This window comes from Vigna umbellata, chromosome 3, assembly GCF_029865625.1.
Source record: "Vigna umbellata cultivar VRB3 chromosome 3, Vumbellata_1.0, whole genome shotgun sequence".
Classification (NCBI taxonomy): domain Eukaryota; kingdom Viridiplantae; phylum Streptophyta; class Magnoliopsida; order Fabales; family Fabaceae; genus Vigna; species Vigna umbellata.
Window position 1 is genome coordinate 27,863,194 of NC_142167.1, and position 19,433 is coordinate 27,882,626.

General features: G+C 32.9%; 1 protein-coding gene across 2 annotated transcripts; it reads right to left on the minus strand.

Moving 5' to 3' along the window:
* Positions 1-458: 458 nt before the first annotated feature.
* LOC124847953 (beta-glucosidase 11-like) lies at positions 459-9,096 on the minus strand. 2 transcript variants are annotated; one of them, XM_047325547.2, is made up of 13 exons: positions 8,713-9,096; positions 8,524-8,593; positions 8,353-8,408; positions 8,196-8,271; positions 8,004-8,075; positions 7,798-7,885; positions 7,437-7,689; positions 7,181-7,296; positions 2,122-2,342; positions 1,494-1,525; positions 1,306-1,393; positions 1,083-1,173; positions 459-950 (listed from the first exon to the last, which is right to left on the minus strand). In XM_047325547.2, exons 1-13 carry the CDS (start codon positions 8,842-8,844, stop codon positions 659-661), a joined length of 1,587 nt encoding a protein of 528 aa, XP_047181503.1. In that variant the 5' UTR covers positions 8,845-9,096; the 3' UTR covers positions 459-658. The 2 variants fall into 2 exon arrangements, with proteins under 2 accessions (XP_047181503.1, XP_087965529.1); XM_088109403.1 differs by having other exon boundaries at positions 8,524-8,601; positions 8,713-8,851.
* Positions 9,097-19,433: the final 10,337 nt, after the last annotated feature.

The following is a 19,433-nucleotide window of genomic DNA, read 5'->3' on the forward strand; positions in this document are numbered from 1 at the left end:
GTTATAAAAATCAACTCAATCTTAAGTGACAAGCCAACTCAACTTGGTCCACTTTTGGTAGGTTAAAGTCATACCAAACTTAAACAGACTGGATTAACCCGTTTTATCATCCCTAATTACAACCAAATCTCATTCTTAGATAGTTCATTATCTCAACCAAAACTCATTCTTAGACTGGATTAACTCCTTATTATTATTTTTTTAATATGTTTTGGAAAAAAAATTGTTGAGAACTCTCACATTGTCTCTTTCTGTTCTTGAACTGTAACTTATATATTTTTCAGACAAATTTGCTTACTATCAATTGCTTTTAAGATTATTTTGACATTGCATCAGAATCTATAGCTCAACTTAGTGATAGCATATTTTGGTGAGCTCATTCAGTTCAGTAAATATCAACTTATATATTTGTTTGATAAATTTGGTTAATTAATGTCAATTAGTTTTAAGATGAAATCTGCCAAGAATAAGTAAATTCCACTAAGTATGCCATATTAAATTCTACTAAGTTCAAGTTACTAACATCCATAGTTCAATGATAATTCCACTAAGTATGGGTGGGACCAGTGCTTGTGTATGCCTTATTTCTGTTTGAGGACTTAAAAGTGTTACATTGAGCAAAATCTGAAAGTTTCATATGATTTTGCTATCATAAAATTTATTCGCTCTGAAGTTTAAACGTGTTCTGATTACTGTACGTGGCACTACGCAGTGAGGGATTGTGTGAAAGCTCACTTGCATTCTTCTGAGTTTCCTTTGTGATCTTTGGGTCCACAGGCTTCCCTTTCAGAAAATTTGAGTACCATTCAGCAGAAACCTTAGGTTGCCTCCTCAAGTTTGGATCATTCAGATCTACGTAGTATAGACCATAACTAGATTCATATCCAACCAATAACTCAAATGCATCTATGAAGGACCACACAAAATAACCTTTAAGATTTAATCCACTCCTGTCAATGTGTCAAAAACAAAGGAATAGAATATACAAAAGTTAGCTTTTCTGAAACAATTGACGATTATTTTTACGGAGTGCACACCCTTTTAACTTTTCCACTAGAAGATGGAAATGAAAGCAGAAGTACCTCAGTGCAACAGCCAAGCTTTCTATGTATGCATGCAAGAAATTCACCCTTGACCAGTCATCCAATGATGAATTATGAAGTGTTTGTTGGCCTGCAAAGCTAAAAAGGCTCACCATACAACTACATAGTAGGATAGTTGAATATGTTGATGAAAGAAACATGGAACTTTTGAATGCCATAAAAGATATGCAAAGTGCATTTCATGAATTGGAAATTTTCATACCATTTTCGTGTATGTAAATGGGAATATTGCCATATGCATTCCTTAGTGAGTCTAACATCCCTAGGAAAATACTGGGAGTAATTGGAACCTAAACCAATCAGCGGATTAGTGGAAAGTATTGAAGTTACATCCTTAGAAGAATAAACAAATACATAGACAAGAATAACACAATGTTCTTTATATGTTACCTCACCGGTAAATCCATCATTTAGATCAACTCCTACAACCAGAAAGAGCATTAATTAGTGGTTTCACTTCCACAAAAATGGAGGAACATGGATGACATCACAGATTGATTTCATCTACTGACTAAACAAGCAATAACAGGACGTGGTATAACATTTTACACAGGCTTTATTAACCTTTGACGGTGTGGATGCTTGTAGTTTAGAGGAAGACTTGAATGCAGAGGTAAGAAATGAAAATAAAGTTGTGAATCTGATCTCTATGTCAAAAGTTCATGTTTGAGGGAGACAAGGTAGCATACAGAAGAAATTCCATCAGGATAGTGGAGCACCGGAAGATCTTTAAAGTGTATTAGCAAAAGATGAAGATGCCAAAACCCCCAAGAATTCTAAGATCAACAGTAAACAACAACGACAAATACTGGAACACGACTCATTCAATGGTACAATTACTGAACAAAATTAAAATAGCAAGTAAATAAGTCTAATTACATTTATAAGTAACTTGATCATACAATTAAGGACTAGACCTCTAACAATGAAGAAACATTTCTACGTAAGTAAGTCGTTGAACCTCAATATAAATTGGTTATGCAACAAAAATAGTACATGGAAACAGCATATGACATACTTTCAAATACCACTGATATGTCTGTTAGGTAGTCTCTATTGTGATTCAGCAGGCTGCTAGGACTGTCCCTGACATAAAATGAGTAGTAAAAATTTATTCCTAAGAAGTCGATTGAGCCCCTAACCAGATCTGATTCCTCTTGAGTGAAGGAAGGAAGCCTTAGACCAGCATTTTTCTTCATTATATCAGGGTAATCTCCAAATGTAAAGGGATTCATAAACCTGCACTAACAAATCAAAGACAAAAGCCCATTGTATCAGCTAATGCATAATTGAAAGATGTGCATTTATTTGCATAGGAAAGTTTATGGGATTTTTGCAAAATTTCATCACTAAATTTGATGTACTGTCTCTAAATTATGACTGTTTGATGAAGAGCAAAGAAGACTGCCTACTAGAGAGCATCTGGTATATTAAGTTTAGTTAGATTGTTTACTATGTACAACCTGTATTAAATGGTGTGTTGTTTTAACTGTGTTTTTGGCTTTCTCTTATTCTTTTTCCCATAGTTCTATATATAGAGAACATGCGAAACATATGCCATATACGTTGTGTTGATACATACTCTGTGCATAGAACCTTTTATTATAATACAATTGCGTCCTTTCATTCTTATTCTTGTATTTTTCTTGTGATTGTTGTGAACCCAACAATTGGCATCATTCGCAACGAACGAAGAAAGCAAAGATCAAAGTTTGAACATACAGCCACCAAGTTTGATATTGAGAAGTTTTTTGCTCAGAATGACTTTGAATTATGTCAGAATGGAAGTTATCTTGAAACATCAAGAATCTATTGATGCGATAAAGGGTGAGATGAACATGTTGGCATCCTCGTCTCAAAGGGCAGAGACTAAATTAATCAGCAAAGCCAAAAGTTCCATAATTTTGTGCATAGGAGACAAGGCATCTAGGGAAGTTGCGAAGGAGAGAATTGTTGTGTCAATATGGATGAAACTTGAGTCATTTTGTTTGACAAAATGTCTAACACAGACTCGATTTGAAGCAACAGTTGTATTCATTAGATGAGAAAATCATGCAGACCTTTGGGGTCCAACACAAGCTGAAACTCATGGTGGAGGGCCTTACTTCCTCACTAATATCATAGACATTACTTTAGGAGGGTGTGGATTTATATCTTGAAAAGTAAGAGTGAGACCTTTCAAAGAGTTAAGGAGTGAAGCACCATGATCATTAATCAATAGGTAACCAAACTTCAAGTGCTTAGAATTTACAATGAATTGGAGTTTGTATCAAAGCAACTTAACGAGTTTTGCAAGACAGAGTTGTTAAGGAGGCACAAGACAGTCGTGGGTACACCTTGAAAAATATGATCTTGCGAAGAGAATAAATAAAACCATTTTGGAGCAGATAAGAAGCATGTTATTGGGTTGATTTGCCTAAGTCCTTTTAGGGAGAAGCTACAAACATTCCACCCTATCTAAGAAGGAGTTCATCTTCTGCACTGAAGTTTAAGAGTCTCATGAAGGTATTAAGATAAGGTGTCTTTTTTCTTTATGGTTGCTCAACTTCCTTATTTTTAATGTGAAAATTTCAACCCATACTTGGATTCTTAACATCTTTAATGATGATTGTCGGATGGAGAGCACAAAAGATAGTCTACTACATGATCTAGTTGTGTTAAGTTTAGTCAAATTTTATACCGTCTATCACTTGTATTAAATGAATTTTGTCTTAATTGTTGTAGCGGTATCTGTTCTTCATTTTCCTTTGTTCTGTATATAGAAAACATGTGAAATTCTATGCGTATGTAATTGATAATTGGCATTATAACGTTTTCTATTATGTTTATTTTTATCTTTTGGTATTTTTATTATTATCTTTTTAAACAATTAAGAATTTATTTAATAATTTTAGAAAAGATAAATATTTTATCTTTATTTAGATAATTAAGATTCTATTAGAAATTTTGAAAAAGATAAGTATTTGGATTTTATTTGAGAAATATTTTGTAGAAGATTAATATCTCAAGTATTATCATTTAGTTACAAAGTACATTTTCCAAACCCAAGTTAGTTTACCCCAATTTGCCCGACGAGTGCGCATTGCAAAATTGAGTATTTAAATTAGTCAAAACGGGTTGAAACTAATGAGCCAACCCGACCCATCAAGGGTTCGGGCCGACTTGGATTGAAAAATAATTTAAAATTTCAATATGAGCTAATTTTGAGCCTGGTTCACCCTAATTATTACTTGTGTTTCAATATTATTAATTAACACTATTTTTTATTACATTGTTGACGGGATAAAGAAAAATGCTTCAAGAGAGCAAAATAACATGGATTTATCCATTCAAAACTCTAATCTTATAGATAAGTGACACAAAAATTATCAGGGTATTGCTCCCTCCACCACCACACCTTTCTCCCTCCACCTCCCCTTTACTATTTTTCCCCTCAGTAAAATTTTATTTTTAGGGTTATTATTTTTTTAATTTTACTCATTCACAACCTATTTCACTAATAACCTATTCTAGTCTCGTACATGAGTAAAATATTTTTCTTTCATTTTAACATTATATTTCTTCCTTTCTTTCTTTCGTCGTTGTGAGATACTACAAGTTGCAAAGGTTGGTGGTGGTGGAAAGAATTATCAAGCAGTCTCCCTCTCGTGGTGCAGTGTCGCTCTCGTGGTGCAGTGTCGCTCTCGTGGTGCAGTGTGTGGAGTGGTGCAGTGCGTGTCGTGCTTCCTTCAGGTGTGTATTCGAATAAACCTTGAAATAAAACCCTAAAATAAAAAATGTAACATTTAAACGGAGGTGACATCCTTCAACAAATGTCAACATCCGTTTAAGGAAAAACGGATGTCGACATCCGTTTCCGTTTAAAGGTTACGTTTTTTATTTTAGGGTTTATTTTATTAGGGGACATCCGTTGAAGGATGTCACTTCCGTTGATGTATACTTCCTCACGCTGGTTGATGATCTGGACGCTCCTCGATGTTCCTCCACACCACGGCGGCAACGCTCCTTCACATCATGGTGGCAATGGAAGCTTTCAAACCAAAAAAAACTAGAAAGAAAAAGGAATGGAAGTGCGGGAGGTGGGGAGGTGAAACGGAAATGGGGAAAGGGGAAGAAAGTTTCGTGGGTGGGTGCTGGGAAAGTAAAATTGGGGTTTCAAATTATTTAAAATAGGGTAAAAGTAAAAATCTTTTTAACTTAAGGATATAATTGTATTTAAAATAATGTGGGGAGGTGGAGGAAGTATAGGGTGGTGGTGGAGGGAGCAACACCCAAATTATCAATGTTAGATACTTATTTTTTTTGCTTTTTTTGCTTGCTTTTAGATTATATTTGGAGTTTAAGATGATTTTATTTGGAGTTTAAGATGATTTTATTTTGAATTGTTTCTAAAGTTTAACATTATTTGGGACTGAAATTTATTTAAATTTGAATTAGAAAAAATGTTATTTTCTTTAATTGAAAAAAAAAACTTATAAATAAATCAACCAGTAAGCCAATCCATTTAACTCATCAACCTTTGGTGGACTGGATCGGGTTCGAATTTTTTCAGTTTGTTAAGACCACACCGGGTTCGAATTTTTTCAGTTTGTTAATAAGTAAGTTGGGTTGTATTGACTCATTAAGTGGTCAACCTGTGGTGAGTCAGGTCAAGTGGTCCATTTTGACAACATTAATTTAAACGTATATTCATGAGGGTTTCATCACCTCCACCTTTTCACGACTTGAAATTGCCTAAGGTGTTGAAGAGAGGCTCTTGGAGGCTGTTTGGGCTGCTCGGAAATTCTCCCTTCTTCTCCTTGGGTTTTCATCTTTATTCCTAGAAGTTTTCTCCCTTTTGGGTAGAGAAGGAAGATGGGTCACTAAATTGGAGGTGGAGATGAGAATAGGAGGTGCCACTAAAACATGGAGTAGCTAACAAGAACCTTGGAAGGGGCCTTGCTTCTGATCTATGGTTTTAATTTCTTCCATATTCTTTAATCTTGTAAACCCTAGGTTCTCCACCATGGTGAGCTAAATCTATATGTTAAGATTAGATGTAATAAACTGACTTCTTAGGTATTTTGTGAGGTTAATACATTTGTTTTTCAAATTCAATGTTAGTATTTGATTTTTATGCTTAATGCTTGTTGTGACTTGAACATCCATGACTCGATTGTGATTCTTGAGGTGTTGAAAAATATCTCTTGAACCTAGAACTAAAATTAAGTACCTAATGAAAATTGTATCTAAGGATAAAACTTTTTTTCATTAGTAATCGTAAGACTATTGAACTTAATACATGATTTCACTTCTTGATGATCCAAGAGATTAGACTTTGATAAGTTATCATAGACCCAGGGATAGGACTTGAGTATATTTGTATGTTGATTTTAACATGAAATTGGATTTGAAAATTTTGTGAATACAAGAGAATGAAGTAAATGAAATTTAGCCCTGCCAAATATAATTGCCAATTATATTTTTGTTACAACTATTCGATAAAAATACAAAGAGTTTCTTTGTGTTTTTGTGAACTTTGTTATCTACTTGAGTATAAATTGTGAGAGTAGTCAAGTATTGCACAAGTATCTTGAAAAAAAGATACCTGGATTTTCTACTTTATTACTTGTATGATTTAGTACACTAACCAATATCATAGCAGTAATATGTGTCATTGTTACATACTCTATTTATAAAACCTTCTTTTATAATATAGTTATTTTCTTTCATTTTTGTTTTTGTGTATTTCTTGTGATTGTGGCAAAGCCAAACTAAAGAATTGAAAGAATTATTCAACCAAAGTTGGTTTAGTTCAACGAAAAAAGTCTCCCATAAGGTCTAAAGCTAAAGGTGGTTTATAAACACTTTTGTTAGTTAGTAGATAGTACCTTAGATGTGATAAACCTAACAATTCAGTGTGCTTTCGTTTGAAGTGGGAACAAACAAAGAGGTTAAGAATTGAATCACAGTCAAAACATATTCTTTATTATTTAACTAACTTGCATGAAGTGTGATATAGAAATATTGTTTCTTCACTTTACAGTTAATTTAGTGCAAGCATTAGAAAGACATAGCATGCACAGATTGTTACTTACCAACCAATCAAGAAGTCTTGAAGCCTTTGAGTAGCAGTTATATCTTCAGTAGAATTTGTTTGTGGAAGAAGACCAAAAGGAAGGAGATTAAACCCAATTAAGCCATGCTGCAAGCCCTGCAATCAAAAGAGATTTTCTGAAATGACACCATCATGATGATCACCTCTAACACTGTCCTGCTAGACTATGGTTCAAAATACAAATAGAATGCCCTATGAATGACAGTGGAATGGAACAGTTATTACATCATTTTTACCTGATATTTCTTCCTATATAACCTGGCAGCTGAAGCATGTGCTAACAACATATGATGGGCAGCCAAATATGGCTCCGTTGAGGAATTTCCTCTGGAACAGTTAGCTATAGGGGAAGAACACCTCTGAGGTGGTAAGGCTCCTACATCATAGCCGAATGCTGCATGCACATTGCCCTCATTCACAGTAGTCCAATGCCTTACTCTGTCTCCAAATTCCCTAAAGCACACATCTGCATATGCTGTGAAGTCTTTCCTACAAACATATATATACATGTGTTAAATCACAATAAATACCACTTCTCAATATCATGCTAGATTTAATTTGCACAATCTCTATCTAGGACAAGGCTGGGAACCATACACAACTCTTCGACTAACCCATCCTCCATATTCATCCTCAAGTGTTTGTGGTAGGTCCCAATGGTATAGTGTAACATGTGCTTCGATTCCTACATTATGAGAAATCAAAAAAGAAAAAAAAAAGTAAATGTTCATCAGACAACCTGGAAGAACCCCTCTTTGGTGTTTAATCAAACTTTAAGAGAAAAATCATGTTTTTATAAGAACCATGGCTTATCAGTTCATTAATAAAGTTGTTGTAATACTGTAGTCCCTTGGGATTCACTTGTCCCCTTCCATCTGGTAATACACGGAAACAACAATGTCAGAACAGTACTGAAATAACAGTTTGATCTTGGCAACTATACTCAACTGGAGTCAGAAATTCATTGCCCCTAAACAAGTGTTTGACAATCTCACCTGGAATAAGCCTTGACCATGATATGGAAAATCTGTAGGCTTCTAAACCCGTGTTGGCCATGAGCTGAATATCTTCCTGCACGAAGTCAAGGTATGCTATTAGCTCAGAACAATAGCTTCTTATGGTTCTCTCTAGATATATTCCACGGTCACTGACCTTATATTTGTGATATTGGTCACATACAACATCTCCATCACCTACAAACATATTCCCTGGAAACATAATTTTTATCATTAAATTTCTCTGACCAAAATAGTAACATTAAACCTTAGATTTGATTTCAAAAGAAATGAAGCATGTTATACATGTGAGAGTAAAGGGTAATACCATTTCCAGAATGGGAGAAAGTGTCCCATATGCTTGGCTTCCTTCCATCTTCATTTGCTGCACCTTCAACCTTTCAAACTACCCCAGTTACAAATTCACAACATATGAATACAAATTTAGCAACAGAATCAAAAGACAAGAACAATGAAGTGTATTATACTTGTGAAAAGTAAGAAACTACAAAAGAACCTGATAAGCTGAAGCTGATGCACCAAAAACAAAGTCAGAAGGGAACTCATCTCTGCTCAAGGCATGAGCACTAGAGTGGAGTATCACCAATACTAATTCTAAAACAGCAAAAGCCTTCAAAATGAAATCCATACTCTCTATGCTTCTCTTCTTTTTGCCTTGCACTGTTTTAGTTTGTTGAAAACCAAAAACACATGCAGTGTTACTGGTTTCTTTGGATTCAACGTTTATGCGTCAGAATTTTGTGGAAATTTCTACTGCGGTGAAGAACATAGGTGTGAACACCAAAGCACACTAGTGAAAATTACAAAGTTGACCACTTTTGTCTGGTGGGTTGAAAATGGCACAAATGGTTTGCCAAATTTGATGAATAATGCGTATATGTTTGGAGGGGCGTGTTGAAAACGGCACCTGTCAATCTAAAGTAACATAATGGAATAATTGATGTTTGTGTCTGTCAATATTCAATAAAAAGTTTCAATAAATAATCATATCAAGGACAACATATTCATAGTATCTGAAATGAAAGAAATGAATGATGGCCGCCTGGTAGGTTCTCCTTGTTATATTATAAAAGTAATATTATTATGAGTTATTTTTTATTATTTAAAAAAATATGTTTTAGTTGATAACTGAGTTTTCTTTTTAATAGTTGTTTATTTTATTCTTTTCTTGAAAGTGACTTAAATGATATTTTAAAACAAGGACAATACAACTAAGTGTAAAGGTGAAAAAAATAAAGAAAGATATAATATTGTTATCACTTTCAAAATTTTATTTTACATTAAAATTTTGTCTTTTAATTGAGGTAAGTTGTTTAATTATTATACTAGTACATATGATATAAGAATATGCTGTTTCTAGAATGACGTGACCTTTTAGACTGATGGTTGGTATTGGGTTACTTTTTAAAATAAAATATTAATTTGTGTGTCTCTATTCAAATTATCTTTTAGTAAAGGATACCTTAACAATGGTAGATTCGTCAAAAAGCAACCTTGATTTATGGGTTTCTTTTTTTTTTTTTAAGTTTACTTTCTTTAGTGACAATTTGCATGGTAATATCCTAGGAATATATTTAAACCCATTAAATTTGCACGACAATATATTTAAGGAAAATATTTAGTGACAATTTCAATTTAAGGATACTTGTAGTTTACTTTCAATGAAATTATTATTTTCCTTAAATATATTTAAACCCATTAAGAAAACTACAAAAATTATTATATAAAACTAAACATTTTTAAATATATATATATATATATGTGTATGTATATAATGAATATAAAATATGTTATGAACTTTTATGTTTTAAGTATATAGTAAATTGATAAAATGTAATTAGAAACTACAGTATTATTGAAAAAAAACTTGTATGCACGTCTGAAGTTTAAAATACAGTTTTAGAAAATATTATAACTTATTTTAAGATTTTTTAATATTTTATTTTTAATGTAAACTATTTAATATTTTATGAAAATTGTATATAGTTTCTGACAAATTTTAATCCCTAAGAAGTATTAATACTTAATAAAGAAAGTCTTACTACCAATGTGAATAAATTTTAAAATTAAAATTACTTAAATGAATATATTTTTGAAATATGGATGATTCTTTCTACGTCTCTCTCCTTTATTATTATACTTTTAAATTTATTTTTTAACTGTAGTAAAAATCAGTTAATTAATTGAATTTCGAAAAAAATTGAAACCTGATTTTTGAAAATTAGCTAAACATAGTTAGATATTGAAATTTAATTAAAAGTTTTATCAATTTTTAAAAGTCGATTAAGGTCATTGACAGTTTTTAAAATATAATAAGATTTTAGCTAATTTATGAAAGCTAACAAAACGTTAATTGGTTTTTAAGATTTATTTAATGTAGTTGATTTTTTAATATATTTGTTTGGAATTTTTTAAATTTAATGTATTTTTATTTTTTAAATAATTTTAAATCTGAATTTTATTTTATTTTCATATTTAGTTATTTACATATTTATAGAAAAAATTAAATTTTGTGATTAAATTTTATTTTGTGTATCTATAAATTTGTTTCAATATATTATGTATTACGTATATTTTAAATTTTATTTTTTTGTCATATTTTTAATATATTTGTTTGGAATTTTATAAATTTTTTAAATTTGATTTTGTTTAATTTATATTATATATTTGTTTGCAATTTTTAAAATTTTGTTGTCTTATTGTTTTAAAAATAATTTTAAATCAGATTTTTTTTATTTTCTTATTTAGTTGTGTATGTATTTTTCGAAAAATAATAATGTTGTGATTATATATATTTTTTGTGTATGTAAAACTCTAAAAAATTATATTTTAGAAGTGGTGATAGTTTAAAAATAGTGAGACTATGTTATTTTAATATTAAATAGTTTATTTATCAATAGGTTTTTTATAAAGGAGTTTTATTATTTTAAAAATTACCATTTCTAGATATCCATCCAATCAATTTTTGGTTTAGAGAAAGTAAGTTTCAATTCATTTCTCTCTCTCATTCTTAGTTTTAGATCGTGCCTTGTAATCCTTTGTCACATGTGACTCATGATCTCTTTTCCTAATTCTTAGTCAATCTAAGGTCTTAAGGAAACTTTCTGTTTTCAATTTGGTGTTTCGTATTACATTTCAAACAATCAGGGAGACATTTCTAGAGTTTGATAGTTCCTCGGAAGCTAAACTTTACTTTAGAAGATATATTTGCTTTGTAAATTTAGTATCTCTATGACTGATATTATAATTTAATTGAAATTGTTATGTTTGTGCTAATGTTCTTGATGTTTAGATGATACTCAATGATTGAGTGATGTTTGAATGTTTGGTATGACATGTTTGTAATGCTTCTACTGTTATTATTGTATATAATGAAGTGTATTGATGTTTGATATTGAATTCAAAGTGGTTAGAGTGAAGAGTAACCAAATCATTAGGTGTTAAGGTCAAAATGAGAGGTTTTGATGGGTGAGTTTGAGAAATAAGGACTGAGATGGGAAAGCAACTGTTTTAAGGTTGTTATGAGGTAAATTGAGACTTGTTAGAAGTGTTCTTTGAGTTAAATCTGATATGGAACAAAGGAGTAGTGTATGGTTGTAGTTTTGGAGTGTTTTAGTGTAAAAGAGAGGTTTTAGGTGCTGAAATTTTGAGGCAATGAGGGTAAACTGTTTTGGAAAGTTGGAAGCATGTTATTAGAACAATTATGACTTAGCTAGACGGTTAGATAAAAGAAATCAAGTGTAGAAATGTTTGGTGTATGATAATGTAGGTCTTTTGATTCTTTTTAGTTCAAATTGAGGTTTTACATAGTGAAAACTTGAAGCAGAAGGGTTGTGAGTAATTTGATATGTTGGGGTGTGTTATCTAGTGTATTTAGACTTGTTCATGCAATTGATGGAATGATATGGGTTTTAGAAAGTGTAGAAATGGCTTTAGGTAGCCTAAAGAAGTTATCTTAGGTTTAGAGTAGCAATTTGGAGTTACAGTGGTGTTTTATAAGGTTTCTCAGGGACTGGAGGGTCCTAGGGATATTTAAAAATTAGGGGTAAAGTGTCCAAAGTCATAATAATTTATTTGACCATAGTTTCTATTTTAATCGATTCTATTAGTTACATAATAGATTAAAACAAACACTTTAGTCTAATCGATTATGTTAGTAACATAATAGATAAAATCAGACAGTTTTGTCCTGTTTTACATTATATGAATTTTGGTTTGCCTTAATAGATTATATTATCAATCTAATCGATTAATATTACCAGTAACATGCAATTTTGACCAATCTAAACTAGATTCACTTGTACACATATGATTTATGTATTTCATTGTTCTCTTATGATCCTAAGCAATTTTATTATAAATTTCATGGTGCAATAGAGAATCAATTTTTATTATAAACTACTTTGTGATACTTAATGGGGTTGTTTCTAGTTCTTTTGTGTATGTTTCATAGACTCATATGTTTGGATGCAAGTATTATGAGATGATCAAAGTGTGAATGAAAGGTTGTGGAAAGGAGTTCCAAGGGGGAATTCCTTATTGGTATTTTCATGGGTTGTTGTCCTGAATGTAAGAAGCTCAATTATGATGGGCTATCCTGACACTCTAATGGTCATCCATGTTTAAGTAGAGATTGATGAGTCGAAGTCGTGAGAGGAGTAGGAGGTCCTAGCCTGGGGCCTTTCTTTAGTTGGAAAAGGAAGAGTTAGAGGATTGACCTTGTATGATAGCTTTGAGTGGGTTAGCGGTTTCACCACACAAGTGCAGAACCCACCATGGTCCTAGCCTGTAGGCCTTTCTCCATCTGACAAAGGGCGTTTTAAAGAACTAACGTTGTGTGGTAACTAAGGAGGGTCAATTGTTCCACCACACAAAGGACAAAACATGTTTTAGCTCAACATTCATAATATATCCGGATGAATTAGGTTTATTTGGTTGTTGTGTGATCCTACATAATGTAAATTTCTTGGGTTGACTTGTGATATATATATATATATATATATGTGTGTGTGTGTGTGTGTGTGTGTGTGTGTGTGTGTGTGTGAGAGAGAGAGAGAGAGAGAGAATTTAAATATTATGTGATATTTCTTTTCATACTAGCTTACCTTTGCTTTTGTGTTTGTCTGTTTGTATGTTATTTTTTCTTTTGCAATGATCACCTTAATCGATGTGAGCTTAGGAACGAGACATCTTTTCAATTGATTCATCGGCTGATTAAGATATAAGCATCAAGATAGATAGATTTTGCTCTTCAAGGGTAGAACCTTGTGCTCTATAAGTTCCTTGTAAGTTATCATGTGTATACATTTAATTTTAATATTTTTATATTATTAAAATGGGATGTTACAATGTATATATAAATTATTAATATATTATGTGTTTTGTATATTTTAAATTAATTTTTCATTTATTAAAATTTTTTAATATATTTTATTGGAATTTTGTATACTTTTAAATTTGATTTTTTTAATATATTTGTTTAGAAATCTTTAAATTTATAAGGGCCTGAAATTATATGGCAATTGGGCCTTATGTTGAGGCAGCCAGAGCCATAAGGCTAAGGGCACTATGACCTTAGTAAGGGACCTTTCAAAAATCTGAGTCCAGTTAGTCCACTTTCCATTCTCTCTCTAAAAGTTCAGCTCTTCTTTTTCTCTGCCATCTCTCTACAACCTCTCATCCTTCTCTCTTCAATCTCTTTACACTGAACCACTAGATTTTCGTTTAGGTGACGCCGAAACATCCGTCGCATAGAGAGCTTCGGAACCATCCGATCAATTTCGGATTCTAAGCCGGTAAGCCCCTTCATGCAAGCTCTTCTTTGTCCTTGAACTAGCACATGCATTCTTTGTAGTTGCATGTGGCTTGTGCTTTCATTTTCCTCCCATTTTCCACTCAGTCCAAGCTCTAAGAGTTGTTTCCATCACTATTTCGGTGGTTGTAGGGCACTGTTCAGGTTCTCGCTGTGAAGGGCACTGTTAGGGCATTCTAGTGGACTGTACTGCTCAACTCCAAGGTAAGGGGAGCTAGGTTTTCTTAAATTTTATTGTTATGAAATGTGAAAATGTGTTGATCTTTATGTAACCATGTTGCTTTAGTGAAAATTATGTTTTTGAGATTTGTTGTATGAAATGAACCGTATGGAAATTTGTGATTGTGAACTTGGTTGGGCTGAGGTGGTATTTTGAGAATTTGATATGTGATGTATGTATTCTGTTGAAGGGGTGATCAAGTGGAAGGTAAGGTAGGTAGGCATTGTTTTGAGTAAACTGTTAGTGTTTTGGGACACTTGAGGGGAAGTGAGGTAGTGATTTTGGGAAGTAGGGATTTTGTGCACATTTGGGCTTTTGGGACGTCCTAGGCAAGTCAATTGTGACTTGTTAGGATCATAAAACTGGACTAGAACATGTGAGAAGTGTTCAAATTGAAATTGGGTCCTTAAGTATAAAAATTGATGTTTTAAAAGATAAAACTTGATCTTAATCACCTTAGATTAGTAATAGGGAGGGTTAGGATCATCTAGACAGGTGCAATTTAGCTAAATACACAAATTAGAAGTCTTAGAAGTTGGCCAAGAGGCCTAGAAATGGTGAGGGCTGGTGTGAGTGTGTGATTCTGCAGAATTCGCGTTTTGCAGATGACGTAGAGTCGCTATGCGAGCTGTCTCGCATAGCGAGACCCTATAGAGGATGCTCACTGTCTGGGTAATTCGCTGTGCGAACTGGTGCATTGTGCAAATTACTAGAGGGTGTTACTCTCTGTTTGTGGATTCGGCGAATCTTGTCGCTATGCGACTGGTGGTGGTCTGGGACCACTGCCCATTTAATTCGAAGGGCGAGTGGGGCGCATAGCAAGAGCTTTAGGGGGGTTGGTCTCTGTCTAGACTCTCGCATAGCGACCTGGGTGCGCTATGTGAGAGGTTTGAAGTCTGATGCATGCTGCGAGTTAATTCGACATGTGAATTAAGGGGTGCACTGTGCGAGATCCTCTAGTCTCGCCTTGCGAATAAGATGCGCTGTGCGAACCCTTTTAGTCCAGTCTTTTTGCTCTCTTTTTAGTTGAACCAAGTGTGTGAGGTGTTTGCAATGCATAGTATGATGTGATTATATTAAAAGTATGTGAGTATGTGAAACATGTTTGGTGATTGAAAGTATATGGTTGTATTAGTATGGTTGATGGACGTAATTCCATGAATCACAAAGGGAGGTCACACAGTGGTGCCCTATAGTGTTGGACATAATTCCATGATCTTCAAGGAGAAGATTCATGGTGGTGCCTTAAGGTTTAGAATGATTTGCATGGTAGCTCAGTCTTGGGGGTTTTCTTGATGCTCTAATGGTCTTTCATTCTCAAGTAGAGAGGATTGATCCATGTGGTGAGGAGTAGCAGGAGGTCCTAGCCTTGGGTGCTTCCAGTATGTCCCAAGGTGAGTGATAACAAACTAACCTCGTGAGTGTGGTAGGGTGAGACCCATTGGCAACGACTTTGCAAAGCAGTAGAGGCCACCACGAGTGCATAACCCGCCATAGCTCAGCAATCATTCTAGTCCGGACGAGTCAAGTTTAAGTGCAACAAGTCATGTGTGTAGCGTAGCGTACCTGTCTTTACATTGCATGTTGCCTGTAACTACTATAACATGATTTATATATCTAGCTCACCCTTGTTTGTGTGTTTGTGTTTGTTTGGGTATGCTTTTCTCTTGCAATGATCATCCATTTGGATGTGAGCAGAGGCGGATGAGGTGCCTCTAGAGCAGGCTTTGGAGGAAGACAATGTTGTTGCTTAGTTTCATTAGGAATTTAAGTGTTTCCTTATCTTTCAAAACACTCTAGTATATTAAGTTTTAAATTCTTACTCAATTTGAAATGACTGTAAGCTTATCAACTTCATTTACAGTCTACTTTAACTGTCCTCTTTTATTTGAATGTGGACTTGCTATATTATATGCTTCTATATAATCTGGGATGTTATTGTTGTGTTTTTATTTTTTAAATAATTTTAAATTTAAATTTTATTTCATTTTCACATTGAGTTGTTTATATATTTTTGCATAAATTTAGATTTTTTGATTATTTCTTGTGTATCTTCAATTTTTAATATATTATGTATTTTGTATACTTTAAATTTGATTTTGTTGTAATATTTTTAATAATTTGTTTAAAATTTCTATATGTTTTGAAATTGATTTTTATATATTTTTTTAATAAAATAATAAAATTGTCATATATTAAAAATTAAATAAAAAATAAAATAAAATATTTTAAAAAAATAAGGCATCTTAATCGATTTTTGAAAATCAATAAGTTCTTCACCAAAAAGTCGACTAAGGATTTAACCGTTGTAAAAAATCGTTAAAATCATAATTGGTTTTTGAAATTTAGTTAAAGTTTGTTGATTTTCATAAATCGATTAAAGTTTTAACGATTTTTGAATATTTTTAAAATTTTTCAAAATTGGGTTAAATATGTTTTTCGTCTCTTAAGTATCACACGATTTTGGTTTTAGTCCATACTCAAAACTTTGATGGTTTTTAGTCCTCGTAGTTTTGAAACTCTTAGTATTAGTCTTTAAAAATGAATGACATTAAGTTTTAGTAGATGTGGCAAATGGCGAGGCGAGGTTTGATGCCAGCTGTCGTGCCACGTTGATTGTTTTATTTTCCAAGTTAAACTTAACTTCGTCCTCTACCGCGACGTAGAAGCTTCCTGTTTCTACCCTCCACGCCCTCCAGCAGCACCGTGGCCAAACTTCCCCTCCATGGTCTATGCACTATTGAACCTTCACCCTTTTTTGGCTCTTCTTCTGGCAGAATCAGATTCACGGGTACAATTCCCACTTTGCTCCGTCACAATGTATTGGCACGTGCTGAAGATAAAGCCAGGGACCCTACATCTTCTTCGTTTCAAACTCAACAAAGTCCACAGTCACAGGTTTAGGCTTCTTTTTTGTATGACTGAGTAACCAAGTTTCTAGCAGTACCCTTTTAGCCACTGTTTTTATAGTTTACGATATTGGATATCTCCGATGCTGGGGTGCATAATCTGGGTCAATGGTGCCTCACTTTTCCATCAAAGATCGAAATTTGCAGTAGATTGATTGAATATTCAATTCCAATAGTCTTTATTTAAATTAGTTTCTTTCATGTGATGACTATTTTTTATCAAGGAGATAACTTCACCACTGTAGTGTTTAATGGATTGACCAGTTCTTTCAAAAAGTATAAATAAAAATGGTGGTGGGTGAACTTAAAAGAGAAAGTAAATGTAAAATCAAACGGTTAATTTTGGTGATTCAGTCAGTTTACATATGCATCTGCACATTAGTTCTGTTACAAGGTTAGAGAAACTGCTTCTATATGTTAATAATGCTCACACTGCTTTCACTTAAAAAATGGTATCAGAACTTGACACCGGAATCTGGAAGTTGCGATCCCCTCTGTAAAAAATGGTATCAGAACTTGACCACAATTTTAGGAAGGTGCGATTTTTTATTTTTGGAGGAGGGGTAGGGGGTTCAAAAGGTGCATAATTTTAGTAAACTACAGAGGTGATTGGATCAAAAGGTGCAGACCCTTCCTGGCCACGGTGCTGCTGGTGGGCGTGGAGGGCGAGGGGCAGAAACGGGAAGCTTCTCGATCGCCGTAGAGCCGAAGTTAGGTTCAACTTGGAAAATGAAACAATCAACGTGGCACGACAGTTGGCATCAAACCTGGCCTCGCCGTTTGCCACATCTACTAAAACTTAACGCCGTTCATTTTTAAGGACTAATATTAAGAGTTTCAAAACTACGAGGACTAAAAACCATCAAAGTTTTGAGTAGGGACTAAAACCAAAATCGTGTGATACTTAAGGGACGAAAAACATATTTAACCCTTCAAAATTTGATAAAAACTGGTTCACTTTCGAAAGCTGATTAAAGTTTTAATTTTTTTTAAATCTATTAGTTTTTAACGAGAAAGCCAAAAGTTCTTAAAACCTGGTTAAAAGTTGTGTTTTGGAAGAAAGCTTTGTGTGAGAAAAACTTACATGAACACTATAACACTGGACACCACAACTAACTGAACGAATGGGTCACCCAACCAAGGAATCCCACCAAGGACCGCAACGAAATCCAACCAAGGACCATCTTCACATCATGAAAGGAGCAAGGACAAGAATAAAACAAATCAACGAAAAGGACGAGACACAGAAACAGAAAATGAATGAAGGAGGGAATGAAAGTGGAATAGGGCCAAAATTGAAATTTTAGAGGTTGAGAAATTAAAAGTAGAGAAGTGCAGGGAAAAGCACTATTGAAATATTTACATATGGTGGATTTGCCAAGTTTAAAATACTACTTCTAGTTTATAAAAATAGAAATCATGATTTCAATAACCATTTCATAGTTGAATCATTTTTTATTAAAAGCTTAGAATTTGTGAATCAATAATTAGTACTTGACTTGTCTTTCTCTCTTTTATTAAAGTTATAGGAATTTGTTTTGTTTATTCCACTTATTCCTTTTATAAATACATCATAACAAAAAAAAATTATTATTATAATTGTAAAAATACATTTAAATAATTTTTATAATTATATTATAGACAATTAATGTTGTCAGAATGGTTGTAACCCACGAATCAATCTGGTTCATTATGTTTTTGGGTCGGATTAAATTTTAAAAAAAATATAAATTTTTTATGAGAGCTAATTTTCAACCCGCTCATCCGGGTTAAACTCATAGTGAGTCAATTTAATTAAATTATTTATTATTGTGTTTCAATATTATTAGTTAGTATTTTTTTTTATTATATTGAAGATGTTAATAAAAAAGATATCTAAGAAAAATATTATAAATTTATTTATTTAAAATTTTAATATTATAAAAATGAGTGATATAAAAATTATTAATATTAAAACTTATTTATTTACGTCTTTTAAATTTGTATAATTTAACAGAGGTTTATTTATTTCAAATTTTCATAATTAAAGATGTAACCGACAAAACGACCGAAACATTAAATATTTTTTATATATTAGATATTGGGACATCACTTCTTGATTTAACGCTGTCTAATCCTCTACAACTTGTCTATTCATGGAAAAAAAGTTATGTAAATTCAAAATTATTTTTGCCTATTTTAGTAAAAAAAATTCAGAAAGTCCGTACAAGTTCTTTGATTCCTAGAAATGCTTGCACAGACTTCCCTTTCCAGTGATAGTCGCAAGGTCACCCAAC

What these genes read in the sequence shown, in the direction of transcription:
- LOC124847953 (XM_047325547.2), bottom strand. Translation starts at nt 8,844, where the DNA reads ATGGATTTCATTTTGAAGGCTTTTGCTGTTTTAGAATTAGTATTGGTG. An exon ending in CAAGACTTCTTGATTGGTTG is followed by an intron (nt 2,343 to 7,180) that starts GTAAGTAACAAT and finishes TTGTTAGTGCAG; the next exon opens with GTTTATGAATCCCTTTACAT. An exon ending in AGCTTGGCTGTTGCACTGAG is followed by an intron (nt 951 to 1,082) that starts GTACTTCTGCTT and finishes ACACATTGACAG; the next exon opens with GAGTGGATTAAATCTTAAAG.